The following is a 25,660-nucleotide window of genomic DNA, read 5'->3' on the forward strand; positions in this document are numbered from 1 at the left end:
ACGCTCTTCACTGGGCTTTTTAGAATCATCAGTGCGCGGGGGGGGGTGGGGTGGGGTGTGTGTGTGTGTGTGTGTGTGTGTGTGTGTGTGTGCGCGCGCGCGCGCGCACACGTAGATCTCTTCAGACTTCTTTATCCTTCACCTGGAGCAAGGGTCAGCAGACGTTTCCTGACATAACTACTCCCCTCTGCCTTTGTAGTGAAGGCAGCCACAGACCGAATGTAAACGATGGGCCTGGCTGTGACCCAGTAGAATTTTACTCACAAAACGTTACTTCGGATGAAGTGGTGTCACAGATGAGTGTGGATTTTTTTCTGGCAGTTTGACAAATGTCGATGTAGTTTTCAGTGTTGTGAGATGTTCCCCCTGGTTTCTATGCTTCCGACAAGATTCCCTCCAGGCTGCCGCCACGCCGCTGACCGACGGCACTTCGAAGTAGAAGCCTGGCTGGGGTAGCACGCCACACGCCTGTCTCTCTAGCTCCTCTCCGTGGCACCCCAGGCCCCGGGCTCTGGCTGGGCTGCTCCACTCTCCCTTGAGGGTGGCTCTTCCTTGCTGAGCTGCCCCTGTGCCGCAGGGGTGCCCCCTGTGCCTTTGAACATTTGCACCCTCTTTGGGGAAGAACCGGGGCTTTTCTGTTTTGTTGCCTGGGTAACAACCATTATATCAGACCTTCCCCAAGAGACCTCCCTGCGGCCCCGACCCTGGGTGTGAGCATGGGCTGTCTCTGCGGGCCTCTCACACAGCATCGTGGTTGTGTGTGAGTGTCTCTATTGGAGCAGTGCCTGCCTGCCCTCCACTTCCCAACTGCTTGCTACAGTGTGAGTCGAAGGGCATGGTGTGAACGCACATGGGGAGTGGGCTGGAGGAGCCAGCTATTCTTCAGATGTGGCATGAATGACTTTGCTTTGTATCTAAAGAAGTTGATGTTGATCTGATGACGGGTGAACCCAACCCCAGTGTGCTTCTGTCCTCCAGGCCGGGAGTGGTCTGACTGGTCCAGCGAGCTGCGCATCCCGGGGGATGAGTTGAAGTGGAAGTTCATCAGTGACGGGTCTGTGAATGGATGGGGCTGGCGCTTCACAGTCTACCCCATCATGCCAGCTGCAGGTGAGGAGGAGGCTTATGGCCACCAAGGCTTGATGACCCACGCGAGGGAAACACACATGTCGTGTTCATTTAGTACTTTGTGGTCCACCTTCTCCTGTGGTGTTGGGAGACAGCACTGCCCAAGGCCCCGCCGTGGCAAAGATCAGAACTGCAGTGAGCTGCTTCAGCTGTCTGCCTGTTGGGCGTTAGCCTTCCATCCTCACCCAAAGTTTCCCAGCTGTTGCTGGTTGCAGTTCTTAAGCCATTTGATTTTTCAGGTAAAATGTCAGTGTATAGAACGTAGTTATGTGCAAGACAGTGGCAGCACCCCGGGCGCCCCTCTAACCGTGGCATCCAGGGGGATGGGGCCCACTCATTGTTGGTTGAATCTGTCCACGTCTCCTTGTGGGGTAGCTCTCGCTCTGTCCAGCAAGGGGACATTTATAGTGCTCTTTTTTCAGGGCCTAAAGACCTCCTTTCTGATCGCTGTGTCCTCTCCTGTCCGTCCATGGACTTAGTAACCTGTCTCTTGGACTTCCGGCTCAACCTTGCCTCAAACAGAAGCATCATCCCCCGCCTTGCAGCCTCTCTGGCAGCGTGCGCACAGCTGAGTGCCTTAGGTAAATGGCACCTCCGTTGTCAGGTCTGTCTCACTCCGTGAGAAAAATGATCATCCTCTGACATTTTCTGCCTTCTCATTTCAGCTGCCAGTCACAGAATGTGGGCCCTTCAAAGATTAAGGAAGCTTCTTACAACTGAATTTGGGCAATCAATTAACATAAACAGGCTACTTGGAGATGATGGGGAAACGAGAGCTTTGGTACGAAACATCACGTTACAGTTTCTAGTCGTGTGACCCTTTGGGACTAAAGCGTTGCTTTAATAATGTAAACTTCTAAATCACCGAGAAGAGTTGGGAAGTTTCACATAGGAATAGACAGCTTTTCTTGCATCCAGACTCCCTTATATTGCTACTTTATTGAGTTCAGGCTGGGCTTAGATTTTAAGAACAGCCCTATTCTCAGGCTGTGAGAATAGGATTGTCTGTTGGACTTTACGAGTCTGACTCACCACACCCCCTTTGTTTTGCTGGATGAAATAGTTACTATGAAAAGAATTCTTGATCTTAACCATGTTGGAGATGGAGGTTTGTAGGCCAGAAAGTTCCTTTCTGGTTCCCTGGGAGTTGCTGTGCTGAAATTAAGACCAAACATTTTGAGGTGAATTTTCATGTTCTTTTTTATTTTCGTGTTCATCATGTCCTTTTAGATTTTTTCCTATTTGAAAGTATCAATCACATGTTTTAGGGGAGAACAGTATCAATGTAATAAAACATTTGACTCACAGGAACAAAACACTCGACTCCCCTGCATTTGGTTTCCTGGGATAGGTTATAATTTGGTTGTTTTCTGAAGAGTTTTTCAGGCAGTGCTCTTGCTGCTCTGGTGAAAGGCCTTCCAGAAGCTTTGCAAAGGCAGTTTGAATATGAAGATCCTATCGTGAGAGGTGGCAAACAACTGCTCCACAGCCCATTCTTCAAGGTAATACTTGACTTGTTCTGAAGTGATGAGAGAGCCACAGAGAGCCATCAAGTGCAGTGCATCAAGTATCAGGCATCCCCGAGGACAGGTGTAGCTATTGCTGAAGTTGAATATGAAAGATTTTCAGGAGTTAACTGTGTGATCTAAGCCCTTGTACTTTAAGTATCAGTGTGCTTTCAGATGCCTTGGTTTAGGTGGCAAGTGTTGTAGCAGTGGTCTGATCTGAGGTCCTGTTGTCAGGTGCATTGCTAGTCACTGGGTAGGAATAATCCACATCACTGGTGATGCTAAGACCCTTGCTGGGCACGTGGCAGTCAGCCTGGCATGAGGAATTCTGAAGGAGGACCCCCAGGGAGCCTGCGTGGGGGCTGTCTTTGGCAGGCAGTGTTGGTGAAGTGGAATGTCAGCCGTGTCTCTGAGTGTCCCTGTGTTGTTAATTTGTGGTGGCTGCAGGTACTAGTAGCTCTTGCTTGTGACCTGGAATTAGACACTCTCCCTTGCTGTGCTGAGACACACAAGTGGGCTTGGTTCCGAAGGTACTGCATGGCCTCCCGTGTTGCTGTGGCCCTGGACAAGAGAACACCACTGCCCCGTCTGTTTCTCGATGAGGTATTGCAAGTTATTTTGGAACCACTTTTGGGATGCACAGTGTTTTCTTTATAGTGTAAAAAGATGCCAATATTATGAGACACAGTAACACTTCTCTTGCCAAGGAATATCATAAAGAAAAAAGCACATAGGTGAAAATGAATAAACTGATACTGTAAATTTCAGTTAAAGTTTATTTTTAGTAAAGATATAATGATACTGTCTAGACATTTTAAAATATCTTCAACGTGATATAATCATGTTGATTTTACTTATTAACTGTAAAGTCACAATGTTGATGTTGGCATTCCCTCATATTCTTGGGTGGGGAGACCTCCTCTCCTGTCTTCTTACCTTAGTATTATTTGTTTTATTCTTGAGAGATGAGTGTTTGATGTATAATCTCATAATAATGTTCTCCAGGTGGCTAAGAAAATTCGTGAATTAATGGCAGACGGCGAAAACATGGATGTTCTCCATGAGAGCCACGGCATTTTTAGAAGAGAGCAAGATGAACAACTTGTGCAGTGGATGAACAGGTTTACTATATCAGAAATAAGAAATAATGTTGTCTGTGAGAGAATGGTGCTTCTCGTGCAGTTCTTTCCCATGTCAATTGTTCTCTTAATGTTTGTTACAGGCGACCAGATGACTGGACTCTTTCTGCTGGCGGCAGTGGAACAATTTATGGTTGGGGTCATAATCATAGGGGTCAGCTTGGGGGCATCGAAGGTGCAAAAGTTAAAGTCCCCACTCCATGTGAAGCCCTTGCAGCTCTCAGACCCGTGCAGTTAATTGGAGGAGAGCAGACGCTCTTTGCAGTGACAGCTGATGGGAAGGTAAGAAGGTGCATTTCCTGTGTCATACACTGAAACTGAGACAGCTGTGGCTGGAGGGCATTTGTTTGGTTCACAGCATGTATAACGATTCTGTGCTAAAACAGTATCTCAAGATTATGTACACAGTGCTTATGGTGTGCTGGAAGCATTTATCGTTCTAAAGTATCTCTGTTTAATCTTTAATGTGTTCTGTGGTTTTAGAATTTTTTATTTTGAGATGCAGCATACATAAAAAAGCGTGTTATAATTGTTTGCATATCAGTTCGTTAAACGTATGTATTCCTTTTTGTTTGCTATCATAATGCTATCTTTTTTTTTTGCGGTACGCGGGCCTCTCACTGTTGTGGCCTCTCCCGTTGCGGAGCACAGGCTCCGGACGCGCAGGCTCAGCGGCCATGGCTCACGGGCCCAGCCGCTCCGCAGCATGTGGGATCTTCCCGGACCGGGGCACGAACCCGTGTCCCCTGCATCGGCAGGCAGACACTCAACCACTGCGCCACCAGGGAAGCCCCACAATGCTATCTTTTAAAAAATTAATTGCTACTGATACATGGAAATCGTTAGTATTTATATACTGACATTATGTCTAGTGACCTTATTATACTCTTTTCTTTCTTAGTATCTCAAACTGTTGTGTATCTTCTTTATAAAGCCATGTTCTGTAAATAAATTTTGTTCCTTCCTTTCCAGTTCACCTGTCTTTTACTTTTACTTTTCTCCTGTGCAGGGGAGAAATGAAGCTCATCAGCCTGGTGGGTGCTGCAGTACAGTATTAAACAGGGGTGGTAGTGGGCCTATTCTTGGCTTGATCCAGGCTGCAAAGGAAGCACTATGATGGAATCCTTTACACACTTACTGTGGGGTTTTGGTAGATGCCCTGTATCAGATTAAGGAAGTTCCCTTCTTTTTTCTATTTAGGAATAGGTACTGACTTTGGTCAAACATTCTTCCTATGTTTAAAAAATAATCAAAGAGATGTTTTTCTCCTTTAGTGGATTAACATAGTGAATTGGATTAATTGTTTTCCTTATATCAGATAGTCTTGTATTCTTTGGAAAAACCTTACTTGGTCAGGTTCTGTTTTATATTTTTTTGGTTTGTGTTTGGGATTTTGGGGAGATCCAGGATCATGAGTGCAATCATCATAATATTCTTGTCTTACCCACTCCATGTCCGGTTATGGTACTATTGGGTTGGCCAAAAAGTTCCTTCGGTTTTTAGGTTAAAAATAAGAGACACATTTTTCATTTTCACAAAGAACTTTATTGAACAACGTATTCACTGTTTTGTTCCACTGCCTTCTGCCATTTTTGGGGCAACTTCATGATTCTGTCTTCCCAAAACTTTTTACCTTTTTGAGCAAAGAACTGTTCCAGGTGTCTTTTACAGTATTCAGGGAATTGACATTTTTTCCATTAAGAGAATTTTGTAAAAACCAAAATAAATGGAAATCTGAAGGTGCAGTGTCTGGTGAATACGGCGTATGAATCAGAACTTCCCAGCCAAGCTGTAACAGTTTTTGCCTGGTCATCAAACAAACATGTGGTCTTACGTTATCCTGATGGAAGATTATGCGTTTTCTGTTGACTAATTCTGGACGCTTTTTTTGAGTCCTGCTGTCAGTTGGTCTAATTGGGAGTGGTACTTGTTAGAATTAATCGTTCGGTTTTCCAGAAGGAGCTCATAATAGAGAATTCTCTTCCAGTCCCACCATATACACAACATCACCTTCTTTGGATGAAGACCGGCCCTTGGTGTGGTTGGTGGTGCTTCATTTCATTTGCCCCATGATCTCTTCCGTTCCACATTATTGTACAGTATCCACTTTTCATCGCCCAACACAATTTGTTTTAAAAACAGAACTTTTTGTTACATTTCAGTAGAGAATCACATGTGGAAGTACGGTCAAAAAGGTTTTTTTTTTTTTTTGCTTAACTAATGCGGAACTCAAACATCAAAGTGATTAACATAGCCAAGCTGCTGCAAATGATTTTCAGTGCTTGTTTTGGGTATTTTGAGTGTGTCGGCTATCTCCCATGTGGTATAATGTTGATTGTTCTCAATGAATGTCTTGATTTGATCGCTGTCAACTTCAACTGGTCTACCCGACTGTGGAGCATCATCCAGCAAGAAATCTCCAGCATGAAACTTTGCAAACCACTTTTGACATGTTCAGTCAGTCACAGCACCTTTTCCATACACAAATTAGCAACATGCACAAATGTTGTGCACAAATTTTTTTTTTGCATTTCAGTTGCGTTTTTACCTTTCTTGAAATAATAAAGCGTAATGTGCCAAAACTGTTGCTTTTTTCCCCCCTATATCTTCAGTATTAGAATGGCTACACAAAAATTCACCAATTTTGATTTTTTTTTTTTAATGCACACTGATAATGACAGCTGTCCCAATACAGTCTAACAAAATTGTTTCAAATGAAGTTAAAGACAACTAAGCACTACTAGAGCCATCTTATGGAAAAAAACGAAAGAACCTTTTGGCCAACCCAGTATATTAGTTATCTGTTTAACTTACAACAGTTGGCGTAAAACAATACACATTTATTATTTCACAGTTTCCCTGGGTGGCTTAGCTTGGGCCTCCAGCCCAGAATCTCTCATCAGGCTGCAGTTGCTGCAAGGCTGGCCTGAGGAAAATTCAGCTCCCCATGACCTATTGGCTAAGGTTGCCCTCAGCTCTTTGCTATCTCACTATGTGGCAGCTGGCTTCATCAGAGCAAGCAAGGGAGAGGGCAGGAGAGCATGAGAGCAAGACAGAAGTCAGTCTTGTGTGAGCTAATCCAGAAGTGACAGTCCATCCCTCTTGCTGTATTCTGTCCATTAGAAGAGAGTCATTAGGTCTAGCCCACATCCAAGAAGGGATTACATAGGGGCGGGAATCCCTGCAAGCAGGGACTCTTGGGAACCACGTCAGAGGCCACCCGCCAAAGGTATCAAGGTCGTGCTAGCCTCATAGCAAGGGTTGAAGTGTAGCTCTCTTTTTCTGTTTTCTGGAGAATTCTGTCTTCCAGTTGTTCCCTGGTGATTTTAACATGTATATTTAAAATCTAAAATTTCTATACTCCTCTCAAATTAAAAAGGCTGATCCTTTGTTATCCTGTGTTTTGGCGCTAACCTGCTCCCCGAATGATAGGCATTATTATTATTGTTGTTTTATATAGACCGTGTGTTTTCTGGATTTACCCAAATGTTATACACATCTTTGGTCCCCAATTATTTCGTACGTCTCAGATCTTATATCTGCAGTCATTTTTCTTCTACTTTAAGTGTATATTTTCAGTTTCCGTTTGTGAGGGTCTACTGTTGGTTAATCCCCTGATTGTTTTTGTTGTTTATTTAAAAATATCTTAGCTTTGTCCTTTTTCTAGGTAAAGGATAGTATTTTTGGCTATGGGAATCATATAGTCTGGTCTCTGTTGCAATTATGAAAGCAGCTTGTAGAGAATATGTAAATGAATGGGTGTGGCAAAATCAGGTGGTGGGCCTGATTTGCCAAGCCCTGTTCTAGAGTATAACACTTTCAGTTGACCATTATTTTCAGTCAGCCTATTAAAGGTTTTATTCTTCTGGTTTTTGGCATTCATTGTTGCTAATGTGATGTCAGCAGTCAGATTAATTTTTACCCAAATGAAGGTAATAAATCTTTTCTTTGTAGCTGCTTTCAAGGTCTTTCTTTAGTGATCTACAGTTTCACTAGAATATATTTAGATGTCAGTTTCTTTTTACTTTTCCTGCCCTTTTTTGTGTTGTTTTGTTTCTGCCAGGTGGTGAGGGATGAGGGGTGGGCTTCCTGGCTCTGAGAAGTGGCCTTTTAACAACTCTGGTAAATTATCAGACATTTTTTCAAATATTGCCTCTCCCATATTCTCTGTATGATCTGTACCTGAAACTCTGAGTTCTGATCGACGTTCAGGTGAGGAGATCTATCCCAAATTCTCTCTTCTTTTCTGTTTCCTCTTCTGTTTGTGTTTCTGTGCCATATGCTGGATAATTTCCTTAGATCCATTTTCTAGTTGTCTGATTTCTGTACCTGTTTATAATCTTCTGTTTAATACTTCTGGGTTTTTTTGTTTCAACTATGTTTTTTTTAATTTCTGGAAGTTCTGTTTTGGGTTACCTTCTGGTCTCTTATTCTTTGGGGATACTTTCAAGCTTTTTATTTCTTTAAACATAATATTGGGCTTTTTTTCTTCTGACTCTCTCTCATGGTGCCTTCCTTCCTTTTAGATAATGGGAATTTTTAAAACTATGAGCTGACCATTTTCCTTGGAAAATTTGATGTAGAAATTCTTTGAGGCCTAGTTTTTGTTTGTTTGTTTTTTGTATGTTTTGTTTTGTTTTTGATTTCTCTCAGCTAAGGTATTTTATTACAGGGTCCATGCATTTAATGGACACATTTTAAAAGATGATATCCTAAAGTATCAGAATCTATTAACATCTTAGAAAGCTAAGTATCTCACAGAAATGGGACTCTGAACAATAAAGTTCTGATAGGATGGGACGATTTTGAAGCATGGAAAACTGCTGGGAAATAGCTCCATGAAAGGTGTCTGAGAGGAGGAGTTCCAGACAGAAGACTGAGGAGGGATCAGGCAGTATCTAAATGAAGAGAAAGTAAAAGAAGAAGGCAGCACATTTTCACTTTTTCATAGTGTTGTCTCCTGCCTGTGCTGGTTAAGAAGTTTGTGGTGTCAGAGGCCTAGTTTGAAGTCACTAATCAAACAAGAATTTGTGACCCTGGGTACTACCAACTTTAAGCCATTGTAAATTAAATTCTCTACCTACGGAATTTGGACCATAGGTAGCATTAATTCAGACTGAAAACCAACTCAAGGACCAGCTTTTGTAGTTATGAATTCTCAGGAGAGATTTTCCACCCTCTCGTTCAGTCCCAAGTTTTGAGAAAGGCAACTCTCTTTGTTTTCTTCTTAGTTCTCATTCACAGTCTGAGTGAGGGGAAGCACTTCAGAGCCTCTCCTTTCTACAGAGTCTCCCTTTAGGCTTGGCGCCTCACTGCCCACACCCAGTGCACTCGAGAGCCTTAAAACCTTCCCAGGGGAGGCTGACTTTGGATTCATTTATCCATCTGAATTCTTGGTTTCACTTCCTGTTTTAGTCCTTGAAGTTTCCTTACTGTTGTGTCAATGCAGCAGAGCATTTGAAACAATGTGAAACAGCATTTAAATTGTTATAGGAGGGGTGTTTGACATGCATCTGGAAGTGGCAATCTTGATTTTTTTTTTATGGTAAAGATGTTTTATGTCCCAAATCAATTACCCACTTAGAATGAAAGAAAAGTAGTATATTCTGCTGTGTGATTTGTATGCTGCCTTGCTGAAGTACTAAGTATATGTATAATTTTCATATGGGTGTTTCTGTAGGTGTTATTTATCTGGGATTTGCATATAGTAGCTAATTAAATCATTTTTGTTTTTCTTGGTATTAATTGTAGTTGCTATTCTAGACAAAAATAGAAATGCTTCCAGGGAAAAGACTGTGTTTTCAAAATACATTTTCTGAATTTGGGGTTTCTATTAATTATAATGTTTTCTTTAATTTTTAGAGATCTGATAAAGCAAAAATAAAGTCTTAAACATTCCTGTGATTTTTAATTTTATTTTTCTGTGGTAAAAAAATCTAGAGCATTGATCTGGTTTATTAATTACTAAAATATAGGTTATTAATTACTAAAATGAACTAATTGGTTTATTATTTACTGAAATATATTTAGATAAAAATCTGATGTTTATGTTACTTTTTCTTGTCTTAGCTGTATGCCACTGGGTATGGTGCAGGCGGCAGACTAGGAATTGGAGGGACAGAGTCGGTATCTACCCCAACATTACTTGAATCCATTCAGCATGTGTTTATTAAGAAAGTAGCTGTGAACTCAGGAGGAAAACACTGTCTTGCCCTCTCTTCAGAAGGAGAAGTTTACTCTTGGGGTGAGGCAGAAGATGGGAAGCTGGGGCATGGCAACAGAAGGTATTATGTGAAAACATCATTTTTAATGTTATGTTTTCCTCTTCTTGTTTGTGTTAATGCTTGTATGGTGTATTGACAGTTTGTTTTTTAAGACAACATTTGTAATAATCTAATCAAAGTTAATGTTAATGACTCATTTAGCAGAAATAAGTTCATGTGACATTATTTAGGCTTGCCTACATGACCCCTCTGCTGGGGGGAAATCAGTTCCGAATTTTGATTTCTGATTACTAAGTATGGTGAGCTTCATCTTGTCCTTTTCCCCCAAGTCCCCTTCCCCTCCTCCTGAGTCATCCACTGAATCACAGTTGGCATTTTGTTAATATGCAGATGCTAAAACTGTAAATACAGAGGAAATGGCAGTAGGGGAAAGGGACACACAAATGACATAGTTTTTCAAACAAAGCAACGAAACCCACTAAATTTTTAAAAAGTAACGGGAACTACCTGCCAAATTGGAATGACAGGGCCCTTTGCATCTGAAATAACTAAAGCACCAGACAAAATACATGAAATAGCAGCCCTAAAGACATTGGATAACAGGAAGAAAAGTACGGTCAGTGATCTCCAGAGGTGAATACTGACAATCATGTGTGAGGAGAATATCTGAGAGGCCAAGGAACAGACCACCTAAAAAGATTAGGAGGAACATTCCCAGAGCTCACAGAGGGCAGAGGATAGTGCCTACTCCCAAAACCTCATAATTCACTGAGTAGAGGACTAAGAGTGATGGTGCACAACAGAGGGGAAAGAAATTAATCATAGACTAAGTGTTTTTCTGATCCCACCAACAAAACTAAAAAGCAAGACCTGAAAGGATTAAACTGTTTACAGGTAACTTAACCGTGTTGTAGAGATCAAAGCTCAAGAATGTTTTTATGGATACAAATATACCAAGCACCCAGCAAGATAATATTCACAATGTTGTTCATCCAGTCAGAAATTATCAGGCACATGTCTCTTCAGTAGTGTTGGGAAAATTGGATATTCAAATGCAAAAGAATGAAATTGGACCACTCTCTTACACTACTCACAAAAATTAACTCAAAATGGATTAAAGACTTGGCTATAAGACCTGAAATGATAAAACTCCTAGAAGAAGACATAGGGAAAAAGCTCTTTGACATTGGTCTTGGCAATGATTTTTTGGCTATAACAGCAAAAGCACAAGCAACAAAGGCAAAAATAAACAAGTGGGACTCCATCAAACTAAAAAGCTTCTTCACAGCAAAAGAAACAACACAGTGAAAAGGCAAACTATGGAATGAGAGAAAATATTTGCAAATCTTATAACTGATCGGGGGTTAAGATCCAGAATACATAAGAAACTCATACAACTTAATAGCAAACAAAAACCAAATAACCCAATTAACAAATGGGCAAAGGACCTGAATAAGCATTTTTCCAAGAGGCATACAAATGGCCAACAGGCACATGAAAAATTGCTCAAGATCACTAAATCATCAGGGAAATGCAAATCAAAACCACAGTAAGATATCACCTCACAAGTGTTAGAATGGCTATCATCAAGAAGACAAGAGGTAACAAGTACTTGCAAGGGTGTGGAGAAAAGGGAGCGCTTGTACATTGTTGATGGGAATGTAAATTGGTGCAGCCACTGTGCGAAACAGTGTGGAAGTTCCTCATAAAATTTAAAATTGAATTAGCATATGATCCAATAATCTCACTTCTGGGTATATAGCCAAAGGAAATGAAACCACTATTTCAAAAAGATATCTGCACCCCCATGTTCATTGCAGCATTATTTACAATAGCCAAGATAAAGAAACAACCACTAAGTGTTCATTGACAGACAAATGGAGAAAGAAAGATGTGTTGTGTGTGTGTGCGCGCATGTGAATATTATTCAACCATGAAAAAGGAAATCCTGCCATTTGCAGCAATATGGATGAACTTCGAGGACTTTATGCTAAGCGAAATGCGTCAGAGAAAAGACAAAAAAACTGTATGATCTCACTTATATGTGGAATCTTAAAAAAGCTGAACTCATAGAAATAGAGAGCAGATTGGTGGTTGCCAGGGGTTGGGGATGGAGGAAATGGAGAGATGTTGCTAAAAGAGTGCAAACTTCCAGTTATGAGATCAATAAGTTCCGGGGATTTAATGTACAGCATGGGTGACTATAGTTAACAATACTGTATTGTACATATGCAAGTTGCTAAGAGCGTACATCTTAAATATTCCTACTACACACATACAAAAGTAAACATGTGAGGTGAAGGATTTGTTAACTAACCTTATTGTAGTAACCATTTCACAATATATACATCTGTCAAATCGTATTGTGCACCTTAAACTTACACAATATTATATGTCAATTTTATCTCAATAAAGCTATAAAAAAATTATCAGGCACACAAAAGAGAAGGAAAATACAACCCATATAAGGAGAAAAGTCGGTTGATTGAAACTGACCCAGAAGTGACACAAGTGATGGAATTACTAGACAAGAACACTGAAACAGTTCTATCTTCAGTAAGCTAGAGGAAAAGCTTGAACATGTTAGGTAGAGACTGAAAGACATTTAAATGCACAAATCAAAGTCCTAAAGAAATACAATGTCCAAGAAAAATACAATGTTTAAGATGAAAAATACAGTGCATGGGATTAATGGCAGATTAAACATTGCAGAAGAAAAGGTCAGTGAACTTGAATATATAATAGTAGAAACTATCCAAATGAAACAGAAAAAAAAGAATATATAAAAAGACCATAGTATCAGTGAGCTGTGGACAACCTCAAATGGCCCAATACATGCATAATTGGAGTTACCAAAAGTGATGAAGATGGGGATTTTGAAGAAGTAATGGCAGAAAAAATTTCAAATTTGATGAAAATTATAAACCCACACATTCAAGAAGCTCAGAGAACCCTAAGCAAGAGAAACATGAAGGAAACTACACCAAAGCACATCATAATCAAATTGCTCAAGGCCATTGATAAGGAGCAAAATATTTTAAAGCAGCCAGGGGGAATAATACCAGTTATGTACAGAATAGAAGGTAAAGGGTGATGGTGAATTTCTGATAAGAAATAATGTAAGCTAGAATACAGTGGGAGATACTGAAAGTAAAAATAACTGTCAGCCTAGATTTTTTTTACTCAATGAAATTATTTTTTCAGGAATGAATTTGAAGTAGACTTATGCAGGCATACAAAAGCTGAAATAATTCACCACCTCCAGATCTGTACAACTAAAAATTTAAAGGAATTACTTCAAACCAGAGGAAGATTATACCAGATGGAATCAGGGATCTATACAAATGAATGAGGAAATTACTACATGGTTAATATCATGATGTTTTCCCTTATTATATAAATCTCTTTAAGAGATAATTGAATGTTTTCAGGATACGGTAAAAATGAATTGAGATGCTTAAAACATACATAGGAGTAAAATATATGACAGCAGTAGCACAGAGGCTGGGGTTAGAGGCAGGAAGTGGACATATACTGTTGTGAAGTTCTTATACTATACATGATGTAGTACATGACCCCAGACTACACTCTAATCGTTAGAGATGCATTCTACATCCGCCAAAGCAACCCCGAAAATAACGCAACAAAAAGTTTTATCTGATAAGCCAACAAAGGAGTTAAAGTGAATCAAAAAACGTACTCGAAAGAAACCAGAAAAAGGAAAAAATGGAGTAAGCAGATGAGACAAATAGAAAACAAATAGTAAGGTATAGATCTAAACCAAAATAATATCACATCAAATGTTAAATGATCTAAATGTTAAATGATCTAAACCACAGTTAAAAGTCATTGTCAGAATGCATATAAAAGCAAGATCAAACCATATGCTACATAGAACAAAATTTGTATTTAACATGTCTATATTTAAAAACGATTTTTTTTTAATTTTTAAAAAAAATTTTTTTTAAATTTAAAATCGATTAAAAATAAAAGGGTGGGAAAATATGCTAACACAGATTAAAATAAAGCTGGAATGCCTATATTAATATTATACAAACTAGATGTAACATCAGAGAATATCAACAGAGAAAGGGTCATTTTATGATGTTGATGTGGTCAGTTCATCAAGAGGACATAATAATCCTAAATGTTTACACAACTAATAATAGATCTTCCAAATATATGAAATTAAACAAAATGACAGAGCTGCAAGGAGAAACAGATTTACAGTTGCAGATTTTAATATCCTTCCTCAATAACTGATAGGTGGATAGAAGATTTGGCAGAAGACTTGAACAACTTTATCGACCAATTTGATCTAATTACCACTATACAACACTACTTAACAAAAGCACATTCTTTTCAAGTACACGTGGAACAGCTGCCAACATAGACCGTAATTTGGGCCAGAAAACAAATCTGATAAATCAAAAAGATTCAAGTTATATAAAAGATTTTCTCTGACCACAATGGAATTAATTAGAAATCAATTACTATAAAGTATGGAAAATCCTCCGTATATTTGGAAAGTAAATAAAATGTAAAAATAACTAAAATGTAAAAACTGATGGGTCAAAGAAGGAATCAGTGCTAAATTAGAAAGAATTTTGATCTGAGTGAAAATGAAAACAACATATAAAAATGTGTGGGATCCAGCAGAAGCAGTACTTAGAAGGAGATGTATAGCATGAAATGCCTTTTTATAAAACAAAAATGATCTCTAAACAATGACCTCAGCTTCTACTTTAAGGAATTAGAATAAGAAAGACAAAGTGAGCAACTAAGAAAGATCAGAGCAAGAATCCATGAAATAGAAAACAGAGAAATAGAGAAAAATTAAAGAAAACAGAAGTTGGTTCTTTGAGAAAGGTAGCATCATCAATAAAACCTCCATCTAGACTAATCTATCTACCTATGTATACACACACACACACAAATTATAGCAATATCAGGAATGAGGGAGCTTTCATTACTGCAGAATGTAGTTATTGAAAGATGCAGTATATTAAATAACTTTATGCCGACAGATTGAACTTTTTAGGTGAAATGGACAAATTCCTCAAAGGACACACATTCTTTAATGCTCACTCAAGAAAAATTAGATGACTTGAATGGCCCTGTGTCTATTTAAGAAATTGAATTTCCTACAAATAAATCCTCAGGACCAGATATATGACTGGTGATGTCTACCACACATGTAAGTAACAGATAATACCAGTTCTTCACAGTCAATTTCAGAAAATTGAGGAGGGAATTCTAGCCAATTTACTTTTTTGAGGACAGCTTTATTTTTATATCAAAACCAGACTCAGATGTTATTAGGAAAATATAGACCAGTATCCTTCATGAGCATAGATGTAAAAATTCTTAATATTTTAGAAAGTTGAATCCAACAATATGTAAAAGGATAAAGCAGTAAGGCCAAATGACGTTTTTGCCAGTATTGAATAATTGTTTTAACATTAGAAAATTGATCAGTGTAAAAAAGAAAAACTGTATAGATTATCTCAATAGATGAAAGGCGGAAAAGCATTTGGCAAAGTAACATTTGTTTCTGATAAAAACTTTCAGCAATCTGGGAATGAGAGAAAACTTCCTCAGCTTCGTAAAGGGCATCTCTGTTAAAGCTAGGGCTTGACTTCCCTGTTGGCTCAGTGGTTAAGAATCTGCCTGCCAGTGCAGGGAACACGGGTTCGAGCCCTGGTCTGGGAAGATCGCACGTACCGTGGAGTAACTAAGTCCATGCACCACAACTACTGAGCCTGCACTCTAGAGCCCGCGAGCCACAACTACTGAGTGCCTAGAGCCCGTGCTCCACAGCAAGAGAAGCCACCGCAATGAGAAGCCCACACACCGCAATGAAGAGTAGCCCCTGCTCGCCACAACTAGAGAAAGCTCACGCACAGCAACGAAGACCCAACACAGCCATAAATAAACGAATGAATGAATGAAAGAAAGAAAGAAAGCCAGAGCTAATGTGGTACCTGATGGTGACAGGCTGAACACTTTCCCTATCTCCAGGAGCAAGACAAGGACATCTGCTGCTGTCTGTCACCAGTTGTATTCAGCGTTGTTTAGCAGGTTTAGCAAGTGCGGCACAACAATGCAAAGAGGTAAAAGGCATTCAGATTGGAAGGAGAATTAAAGCTGTCCATTTACACATAATATGATTATTTATGTAGAAAATCTGATGGTATCTACAAAACAGCTACTAGAATTAATGAGTGTGATTAGCAGGGTTGCAGGATAGAAGATCAGTAAATAAAAGTCGATTGCAGGCAAATAAAGGAAACATTTCTGCATTTAAAAGTGTCAACTGTGTGTCTTTATACATATACATATGCAATCAGAAGTTGAGATTTTCAAATACCATTTATGGTACCCTCCCCCTAAAATCGAAATAGTAAGGAATAAATTTGACCCAAAGGTATGGATAACTTACAGACAAAAAACTATAAAATATTGCTGAGAGCAATTTTAGAAGACCTAAAATAATGGAGGAGTATGCTGTGTTCATGGATTGGAAGACTCAATATTGTTGATTTTCTGGTTTTCCCCCAAATTAACCTATTGATTCAACCCCTTCCCAATCAAAATTTCTGTAGAAATTGACAAGCTGATTATAAAATTCATGTGGAAATGAAGAGTACCTACAGTAGTCAAGACAGCTTTGCAAATGAGGAGCAGAGTTGGAGGACTGACACTATTTAACTTCAAGTCTCATTTTAAAGATACAGTAATCAAGACAGTGTGGTATTATTGTATCGAGTGAGAAATACATCAGTGGAGCAGAATAGGATAGGAAGTCCAAAAACGTACCCACAAATACTGATACAATGAGTGTGGAAAAATGAAACTTGATTCCTCCCTCACAGTTTGCAGTGCATAATACAAAAGTGCAAAAACAATTTATTGGAGAAAAGATAGTGTTTTCAACAAATGGTTTTGAACAATTGGACAACTGTATGGTAAACAGTGAACTTAAATTCTTATCTTGCACCATTAATATCCAAAATTAAACCAAATACTTCATCTACTTCTACCTGGGCCAAGTAGCCATTCTTCTGTTCAGATCTGGTTTAAAGCATGAACTGTGCCACAAACCCAGTGATCCATCCAAAAACAAGGACTGCAGCCTAAATTCCAAATACCACAGACTGAAATCTTCAGCCTTGCCTAAGGGAACACCTCGATCTTTGAACTTGAATTCTTATCTTGCGTCATATGCAAAATTAACTCATAAGTCTAAAACCTACAATTAAGAACGTCTAGAAGAAAACATGAGAGAAAACTTTTGTGACCTTAGGTCAGAAGAAGATTTTTAGATAGAACTCCAAAAGCACAATCCAGTAAAGAAAAATAGGATAAATTGGACTTTATAAAAATTGTGAACTTCTCTTTGAAAGACACTGTTAAGAGATGGAAAGCACATGCCACGGACTGGGAAAGCATATTTGCCACATCATATATCTGACCTTAGGTCTTATATCCAAAATCATTATAAATAGCTTTCAAAACTCAGTAATAAGAAAAAGAAGTTTGTCATCAGGCTTGCCATGTTATATATAGACTAGTTGACTCCTTAAATGAAATGTTGATTTATAGCAAGGGTGGACAGGCTGTTTCTGCAAAAGACCAGATAGTAATAAATATTTTAGGCCAGCCACATACATTTTTTGTTGTATATCCTTCTTTCGTCATTTTCGTTTGTTTGTTTTACAACCCTTAAAAAATGCAAAGCCCATTCTCAGCTCACTGGCCTTTCAAAAACAGGTCATAGGCCAGACATGGCCCATCTGTAAGTGCTGGTCTTCCAGCCCCTGATTTAGACTGTACGTCTCCTCTCTGGCATTTGGGCAGTTTGTATAGAAGGAGGTAGGTAGGGAATTACATGATTTTGAGTTCAGGCCTGAATGATTCTTCCAGATTGATTTAATGATTGACTTGACAGATGTATGTAGGTTGAGAGGTGCGCATTGAATAAATGAGCAACAAACCAAAAGCCTATATTTAATAATTTAAAAATATTTAAGAATGAAACTATTTCAGTTATATTTGGTGACCTCTTTTGCAGTCCGTGTGACCGTCCTCGTGTCATTGAGTCTCTGAGAGGAATAGAGGTGGTTGACGTCGCTGCTGGTGGAGCCCACAGCGCCTGTGTCACTGCAGCCGGGGACCTCTACACGTGGGGCAAAGGCCGGTATGGCCGCCTGGGGCACAGTGACAGTGAGGACCAGTTGAAACCAAAGCTGGTGAGGAGGAACTGTGCGCGGGAGGCCTGGAGGGACAGCTTGCTGTTGCCGTTATGCTTTGTAAAAATCCACAGTATTTCCTATTCCGGATTCCTTTTAGTTTCAGAGTTAACAGTGTTTTTTTTGGTGGGAATAAAAACCACCGTGGTATATATTCTATGGGTCGTTTAAACAGGATAGCGTTTGAAATACCCTTTTATCTACACTAGTAAATATTACTTGGCATCTAGCTAGAGGCTTTGTCTTCTGGGAGGTCCGCTGTGATTTAGGTGAGGCTGCAGGGTGGGTGGCAGGACTGAGCACCGGACATTGGGACCTGCCTCCTACCGCTGAGATGCTCACAGTTCAGATATGCGAGGGTGTCTTTTGTCTTGGCCTGCAGGACCATTAAGATTCCCTGTTGTTTGTAAAGAATTAAGACAGGCACCCTCCCCCCCACCCCACCCCCAAATCCCAGCACGTTAACCCCTCCGGGGAGAGCCTCCGTTCTGTTGCAGTCGGATGTCCTCAGTGCCCCTCTCTCTGCAGGTGGAGGTGCTGCAGGGCCACCGTGTGGTCGACGTTGCCTGTGGCAGTGGGGATGCCCAGACCCTCTGCCTCACGGAGGACGACACCGTCTGGTCCTGGGGGGACGGGGACTACGGCAAGCTGGGCAGAGGGGGCAGCGACGGCTGCAAGGCGCCCGTGAAGGTACGCTGCCTGCCGCCGCCTGCGTCTCAGGAGTAACCTAACTTCATCTTTAGCTTCTTTGCAAAACACATGATGGGTCACTGGGTGAAAAGGGAGTGAAAGACCCAGAGGTATGAAGATAGTTTTAAGTACTGTTTCGTGCTCTCTTGGGAATGTCTGTGGTCAGCGGGGCTTCACGCAGCCCATGGTTTTATTTAGCGTGCGGACCTGTTTGAGGGGAAGGACGACTTGTTCACACCCTTCTGTTCACAGAGATCTGTTACGTATGGTTTCCACATTTATGAAAAAATTGTTGTGGGCTTTTGTATGTCAAGAAGGCATTAGACAGAGGCTTTGCACCTTGCAGGACTGAGATGTCGAATGTTGGGGGGTCTTGGGGGGGAGGCCATTACTGCTATCATTGTGATGGGGGTAGGGTGAGGAGAAAACAGAGAATTAGGGGATAATTAATTTAAATTTGAGAACTTGAGTCTGGAAACAGTCACAGGTAATAAGGAACATAGTTTGCTAGGTGAGAAAAGATGTCAGCTAGGTAAATGAACCCCAACAAGACCTCTGGGTGCTGGCTGTGAAGGGTCTGGACCCTTGAGCATGCAGGGGTGGAAGTGGGTTCCAGTACTGACCCGATCAACGTCGTGTTTAATTGGAATAACCTGGGCAGGTGGATTGCTAGTGTCTGAAGTCAGAACCCTGGTTGTCTTGGCCATCCGTCCCCCGTTACCTGCTTCTTCTTCCCTGTGGGCCTGTGCATCTGATAGGGCTGGAGGGCAGATGGGAAGTACAGGGCTTGCTGGAGAATGGGGCCACCACATCACAAAGAGAAATGGAGTTGGGAGAGTGAATGCTGGGGAAAGCGATCATAGACCTTCAACAGTGACGTGTTCATTTCCAGCAGTATGCGGCGGGTCTCACGGGTGGTGGCATGGCCGCCTGGCCGCCTGTGGCCTGTGCTCCCTCAGAGCCAGGGTTCCTGCCCCTTCTGAGAACACTTGGCTGTGTGGAGTAGGGTTTTATGTTGTAGTAAATGTTTGGCGTAGGAGTAAGGGCTTTCCGAGTTCTCTATTCCCGTCACTGCAGTCTCTATATGGGTGCAACCATCAGCAAAAACCTTGATTGAATCAGTCTAATTAAGCCTTTTCCCTTCTAGATCGATTCTTTGACGGGCCTTGGAGTGGTTAAAGTGGAATGTGGGTCCCAGTTTTCTGTCGCCCTGACCAAATCTGGTGCTGTCTATACTTGGTATGCAAGATTCTATTTATTTAAGTCCACCAAATCCAGATTGTTAATTAGAAGTCACTTTAACTGCCTTTTTGTAGATAGAAATGTGGTTTCTGTGGCAGGCTGTGGTTTGTGTCTTGCAGTGTCAGTGTGGTGTCTGCTCCAGGAGGGTGGCGCAGGGTGGTAAACAAGATGGCTTTGCACTCACAAGTTCCACGTTTCCTTGTGTGCAGGGGCAAAGGTGATTATCACAGGCTGGGCCATGGATCTGATGACCATGTGAGAAGACCTCGGCAGGTTCAAGGGCTGCAGGGGAAGAAAGTCATTGCCATCGCCACCGGCTCCCTGCACTGTGTGTGCTGCACTGAGGACGGTAGGTGGGAGGCCCAACCTTGTAACTTGGAGGTTTAGGGATAATCTGTGCAGCTCTAAGGTGGAGGGGGGATGGGGAGAGTCATACTATACTCTGAAAATACGCCTGTGGTTTTGGCCCTATCGTCTTCAGTCCCTGGTGTTAACACTGGTGAACATGTTGTGTTTCGTGGCTAACAGAGCAGGCCTGATACGGCTGTTTTTAGGAACACTCGCTTGCAAGGTTGGCCTTCGGCTGGCTTCTGGGAGCCTGGATTTCAGGAGGGCTCCCACCAGTCCTAATTGAAGGAGGCTTTGTTAGAATGTTTGCAAAGAGCGTGGTCTCTGCTGAAACCTGCTTCCTTCTGGGGGTCTGGAACTTGGGTACGTGCCAGGCAGAGTGCCTGCCTGACCTGCCCCAGTCAGAACCCTGGCATCGAGTCTCTTATGTCCCTGCTGGACGGCACGTCACAAGTGGCCACAACTTGTTACTGAAGGAACTAAATGCGTCTGTGTGACTCCACTGGGAGTGGGGGACCCTTGGAAGCTCACTCCTGGTTTTCTCTGCACTTCACCCATGTGCCTTTTCCCTTTGCTGATTTTGCTTTGTGTCCTTTCACTGTAATGAATTATAGCTCTGAGTATGATATGTGCTGAGTCCTGGAGTTCTCCTAGTGAATCATCAAAACTGAGGGTGGTCTTGGGAACCCCAAGACAGTGGCAAAAGGGAATTACAGATGGAATTAAGATTGCCAAATCAGCTGACTTTACAGTATGGAAATATTCTGAATTATTAGGTGAGCCTAGTAAAATCTCACACACCCTTCAGTGGAGAAAAGGAGGCAGAAGATCAGTGAGAGAGATGTGATGGAAGAAGGGGAAGGAGAGATTTTCCAGTTACGAGAGGGTCTCAACTTGCCATTGCTGGCATTGAAGGTGGAGTGAAGGGGCCAGGGAGTATGGGTGGCTGCTGGAAAACTGACATTCCCCAAATTTTGCTCCCTTTAAAAGGCTTCGGTGAATTATATGAACACGTGCCCTTTAATTAGTTTCGATGAATGAGTTTCATATATGAATATGCAACTTCTGTGGCTTGTGGTGGGACTGATGTAGTTCTTGATGAAGAAATTACAACACACTTTTATTTCCTTTATTATAATTTAAAATTTTTTGAAACATATGTATAACACACTTAGAGAACAGTTGCAAGTATAGTACAAAGAACTTTTTCTTTTTCCATGTGAGAGATAGGTGATGCCATGGTGCCCCATTACCCTGAACAAGTGTGTATTTCCTACAGTGATGGGCCCTGTGCTACATAATCACAACATGGCCTTCAGTGAGAAAATACACACAGTTGTCACTCCACCTGACCTCCCTCTCTCTCCCCTCACAACATGGGCTCCATCAGCTGTGCTGCTCTTGTCTCTGTTCTGAGACAACCCTCAGTCACCCCTCAGGGTCATTCTTGTCAGTCTTCTTCAGTCTTCTTGGACTTTTTGGACCTTGACACTTTTCACACTGGTTACAGGCTGGTTATTTTGTAGAACATTTCTCAATTTGAGTTTGATGTTTCCTCAGTAGATTCAGGTTGCACATCTTTGATCTTAATTTATCCTGCATTTCTAACTCATTCTCAGTTCATCAGGTGACATGCATGTTCTCTTTGTCCCATTACTAATGGTGTTAATGTCAGTCACTTGATAAAGGTGGTGTAGCCAGCCTGTTCCACTGTGAACATCCTTTGTAACTAATAAGTATTTGGGAGGGTGTTTGAAACTATATAAATATTCCTTTTTCACTGAACATTTTATTTATTCTCATCAGATATTTAAATTTTTGTTGGTTTGTTTTCATCTTGTCGGACTCATGGTTTCCTAATTTTTTTAATGAGTTACATATAAGCTGTTGCTTTTACTTACCTTGATGCTCAAATTGTGCCCTGTTTGGCTGGTTTCATCTCCTGAAGTTCCCACCCCGTCATTCATTGAGTACTTCCTTGCATTCTGGCACAAAAAGACCTTCTGTCCTCGTCTTGACTCTCCATGTCTCAAGCTTAGAATTGTCTGTTTCCCCAAGGAGCCCTGGTGCCTTTAGAGGAAAATGGTGTTTGAAAGACAAGGTCAGGTCTATAGGTGTGCTCATCGCTAATGGAATGTCACTGCTCCCAGGCCTTCTTAGTGGATAGAGCTAGGGAATATATATGTAAGTAATAGACAAAATTACATCTGTGTTTATTTCTATATGTATATATGTACATAGAGTACCACTTGTTCACACCAGTACCCCAAGGTACTGGACCACAGGTTCATTCTAGTTTTCTCTCTTTCCATACTTGTTACTCCTTTCTCTTTTGGTAAGAAACCTGGATCCCCTTACTGAGTAAGTAAGTGATTCACTTACTCTTCCTGTAGTGGCTGGTGTCCCATCGTTGCCTTTGCCTTCTCCCCTGGTGGATCCTCACCTCACTTGGGCTGTGACTGCCCACTCTGGACCGTGTCCCCACATGGGTGTACTGCTCCCTGCTTTGGCTGACTTCCCACACCTGGCTACCCTCTGTGTGGAAGTCCTTGTCTCTCATGCACTCTGATTCCCTGCACCCAGCTGCGCCTCTGCGGAGAGGCTCTCTTCCCCTTGCTTGCACTCTGACACCTGCCCAGTGGCTTTAGGACTGAGTTCTCCAGAGCAGGAAGGGGCAGGACACAAGCACACTGCCCTTGATCATGTGGGCCTTGCACTTTGCACAGTGGTGCTTATGGCTTCATGGCACCCTGAGGAGTCTGTGGATTTGCAAGGCTTGTGATGTTCCTAGAGAACTAAACTCATTTCTATTCTAGTCGCCACCTTACCCATACAGTGGTGTTTCATGGCTGGAATCTAGTATGGTGTGTTGAAAAATATGATTCTCATCAGTGAGGTATGAATGAGAGATTCATATCCCATGTTTAGGAGATGAATAACCATTGGAAGAACAACATGTTCCTTTAAAACATGGATTTTGTTTGGTTAAAAACTGACTTTCTCTTCCTTTGACATACAAAATCAATTTGGATTGTAAGTATTTACCATCTGTTTTTTTTTTTTCTCTGCGGTATGCGGGCCCCTCACCGCTGTGGCCTCTCCTGTTGTGGAGCACAGGCTCCGGATGCACAGGCTCAGCGGCCATGGCTCACGGGCCCAGCCACTCCGCGGCACGTGGGATCCTCCCGGACCGGGGTACGAACCCGTGTCCCCTGCATCGGCAGGCGGACCCCCCACCACTGCGCCACCAGGGAAGCCCTACCATCTGTTTTGATGTTACTTGTTCTGATTAAGAACTGCTCCAGTTACATGCTTAGTCCTGTGAACAGACACGGTTGGAAAAGCCGTGTTAGCAGCAGGGGAAGGGTCCTGGGAAGCCTGCTACCTCTTTGAGTGTTGTGATTAGAGACATCTAGATCACCGTAAGGTTAACATTTCACAGACAACCGCCGACACCCAGCTGGAGGGCAGCGAGGACTGTACGTGTGGGAAGATGGTGGTGGTTGTGCGTTCATTGGTCCTAGTATACAAGTCCTTGTTCTAAATCTGCATTAGGTGAAGTTTATACGTGGGGCGACAATGATGAGGGACAGCTGGGAGATGGAACAACAAATGCCATCCAGAGGCCTCGGCTGGTAGCTGCCCTTCAGGGCAAGAAGGTCAACCGTGTGGCCTGTGGCTCAGCACACACTCTCGCCTGGTCAACGAGCAAGCCCGCCAGTGCTGGGAAGCTCCCTGCACAGGTTAGTGGCGATTGGGTGAGTGGGCCAGCAGGCATGCAGGTTGTGACAAAGTTACAGCCTGTGTATTGAATTATGCGTGTGCAAGCGTGCGCCCACTTTGTTTTCCCCTTATACATTTACAGAGGTGCTCTACTGAAAATAATTTATAATTATTGGTAATGGTAAGAACAGTATTTTTAAGAACATTAATTATTCACACCTGTCGACATTCTGTGTGTATCAGTGTGTCACCTTTATTCAAAATTTTATAAACTATATAAAACCATTCTGGTAGTTCAGGCTGCATGTTTTCTGTAGTAAATATATTTCTATACGCTAATTTTTTTTAACGTTCTCTTTGGTTTACGTTTCTTGGCTCAGGCAAAATGGCCAAAATATTATTTTAGAAACAGCAAGATATTTTAAACCAAACTCAGAAGTCATAGTGCTTCTGTGTTTTCAAAAACAGTATTTTCAGAATCCATCTACTATACTATGGCTTACCTGTGCGTTTGGCGCCTAAGTTGACTTAACGCAGTTTCCATGTTTCAGGTCCCCATGGAGTACAGTCATTTGCAGGAGATCCCAATCACAGCACTGCGGAACCGGCTGCTGCTGTTGCATCACATCTCAGAGCTCTTCTGCCCCTGCATCCCCATGTTTGACCTGGAGGGCTCTCTCGATGAAACTGGACTCGGGCCTTCTGTGGGCTTTGGCACTCTGCGAGGAGTTCTGATATCCCAGGGAAAGGTACCGCTCTGGTAGCAGTTGTTACTATAGGTGATATTGGTATCTTCAGTAAGTTTTATCCAACAAAAATTCCTAAAGTAGGAATGTATTGAATACAGCTCATTCAGCAAATGTTCACTGAGCACCTACTATATGCCAGGCTCTGTCCTGGGTACTTAGAATGCATCGAAACAGACAAAAATCTCTTCTCTTTTGGAGCTTATGTTAAAAATGAATAGTGTGGTGTGCTGCCTTTTCCCCCTGTAATCTCTGTTTCCCACCTCCCCAGAAGGGGGTTGGCAGACCTAAGCTTCCATTCTTACAGTGTTCTCTGCTGTCCTGGCCTTGAGGCTTTACGGCAAATCCCTGCTGACAGCAGGAAGGAAAAATAATGGGATAATTTCTTCTCCAGGGATGTCCAGCAGAGGGACCTGGACGTTACAGATCGTTTGGATAGAAGTTCGGTACCAGGATATGTAGAAATTCCTGGCCGAAGGGTAGTTTAACAGCCTCTGAAAAGAATCATGAATGAAGGCTTCTGAAAGTCATGAGAGAAATTTTGACCCATTGACATTTGTAATAATTTGAGCTTTCTAGAATGAAATGCCTGAAGTCATCAAGTTTCTGGCAAGCAGCTTGACAGGGTGTCCTGGAAGAGGCTCGATTGTTGTATGGTAG

General features: G+C 41.7%; 1 protein-coding gene across 4 annotated transcripts in view; it reads left to right on the top strand.

Annotated features, from left to right (window-relative positions):
- Positions 1-25,660, top strand: part of HERC2 (HECT and RLD domain containing E3 ubiquitin protein ligase 2) — a 229,590-nt gene that overhangs the window by 193,067 nt on the left and 10,863 nt on the right. For all 4 annotated transcript variants that reach the window (XM_079925094.1, XM_079925095.1, XM_079925096.1 and 1 more), the window contains 14 exons: positions 979-1,110; positions 1,551-1,709; positions 1,794-1,909; positions 2,505-2,630; positions 3,084-3,239; positions 3,642-3,757; positions 3,859-4,057; positions 9,845-10,059; positions 18,074-18,251; positions 18,780-18,941; positions 20,089-20,180; positions 20,393-20,532; positions 24,087-24,274; positions 24,806-25,003. In XM_079925094.1, the coding sequence (XP_079781220.1) occupies positions 979-1,110; positions 1,551-1,709; positions 1,794-1,909; positions 2,505-2,630; positions 3,084-3,239; positions 3,642-3,757; positions 3,859-4,057; positions 9,845-10,059; positions 18,074-18,251; positions 18,780-18,941; positions 20,089-20,180; positions 20,393-20,532; positions 24,087-24,274; positions 24,806-25,003 (2,177 nt within the window). The remainder of the gene's footprint in view (positions 1-978; positions 1,111-1,550; positions 1,710-1,793; positions 1,910-2,504; positions 2,631-3,083; positions 3,240-3,641; positions 3,758-3,858; positions 4,058-9,844; positions 10,060-18,073; positions 18,252-18,779; positions 18,942-20,088; positions 20,181-20,392; positions 20,533-24,086; positions 24,275-24,805; positions 25,004-25,660) is intronic.

The sequence above is a fragment of the Stenella coeruleoalba genome (assembly GCF_951394435.1).
Source record: "Stenella coeruleoalba genome assembly, chromosome: 6".
Classification (NCBI taxonomy): Eukaryota; Metazoa; Chordata; class Mammalia; order Artiodactyla; family Delphinidae; genus Stenella; species Stenella coeruleoalba.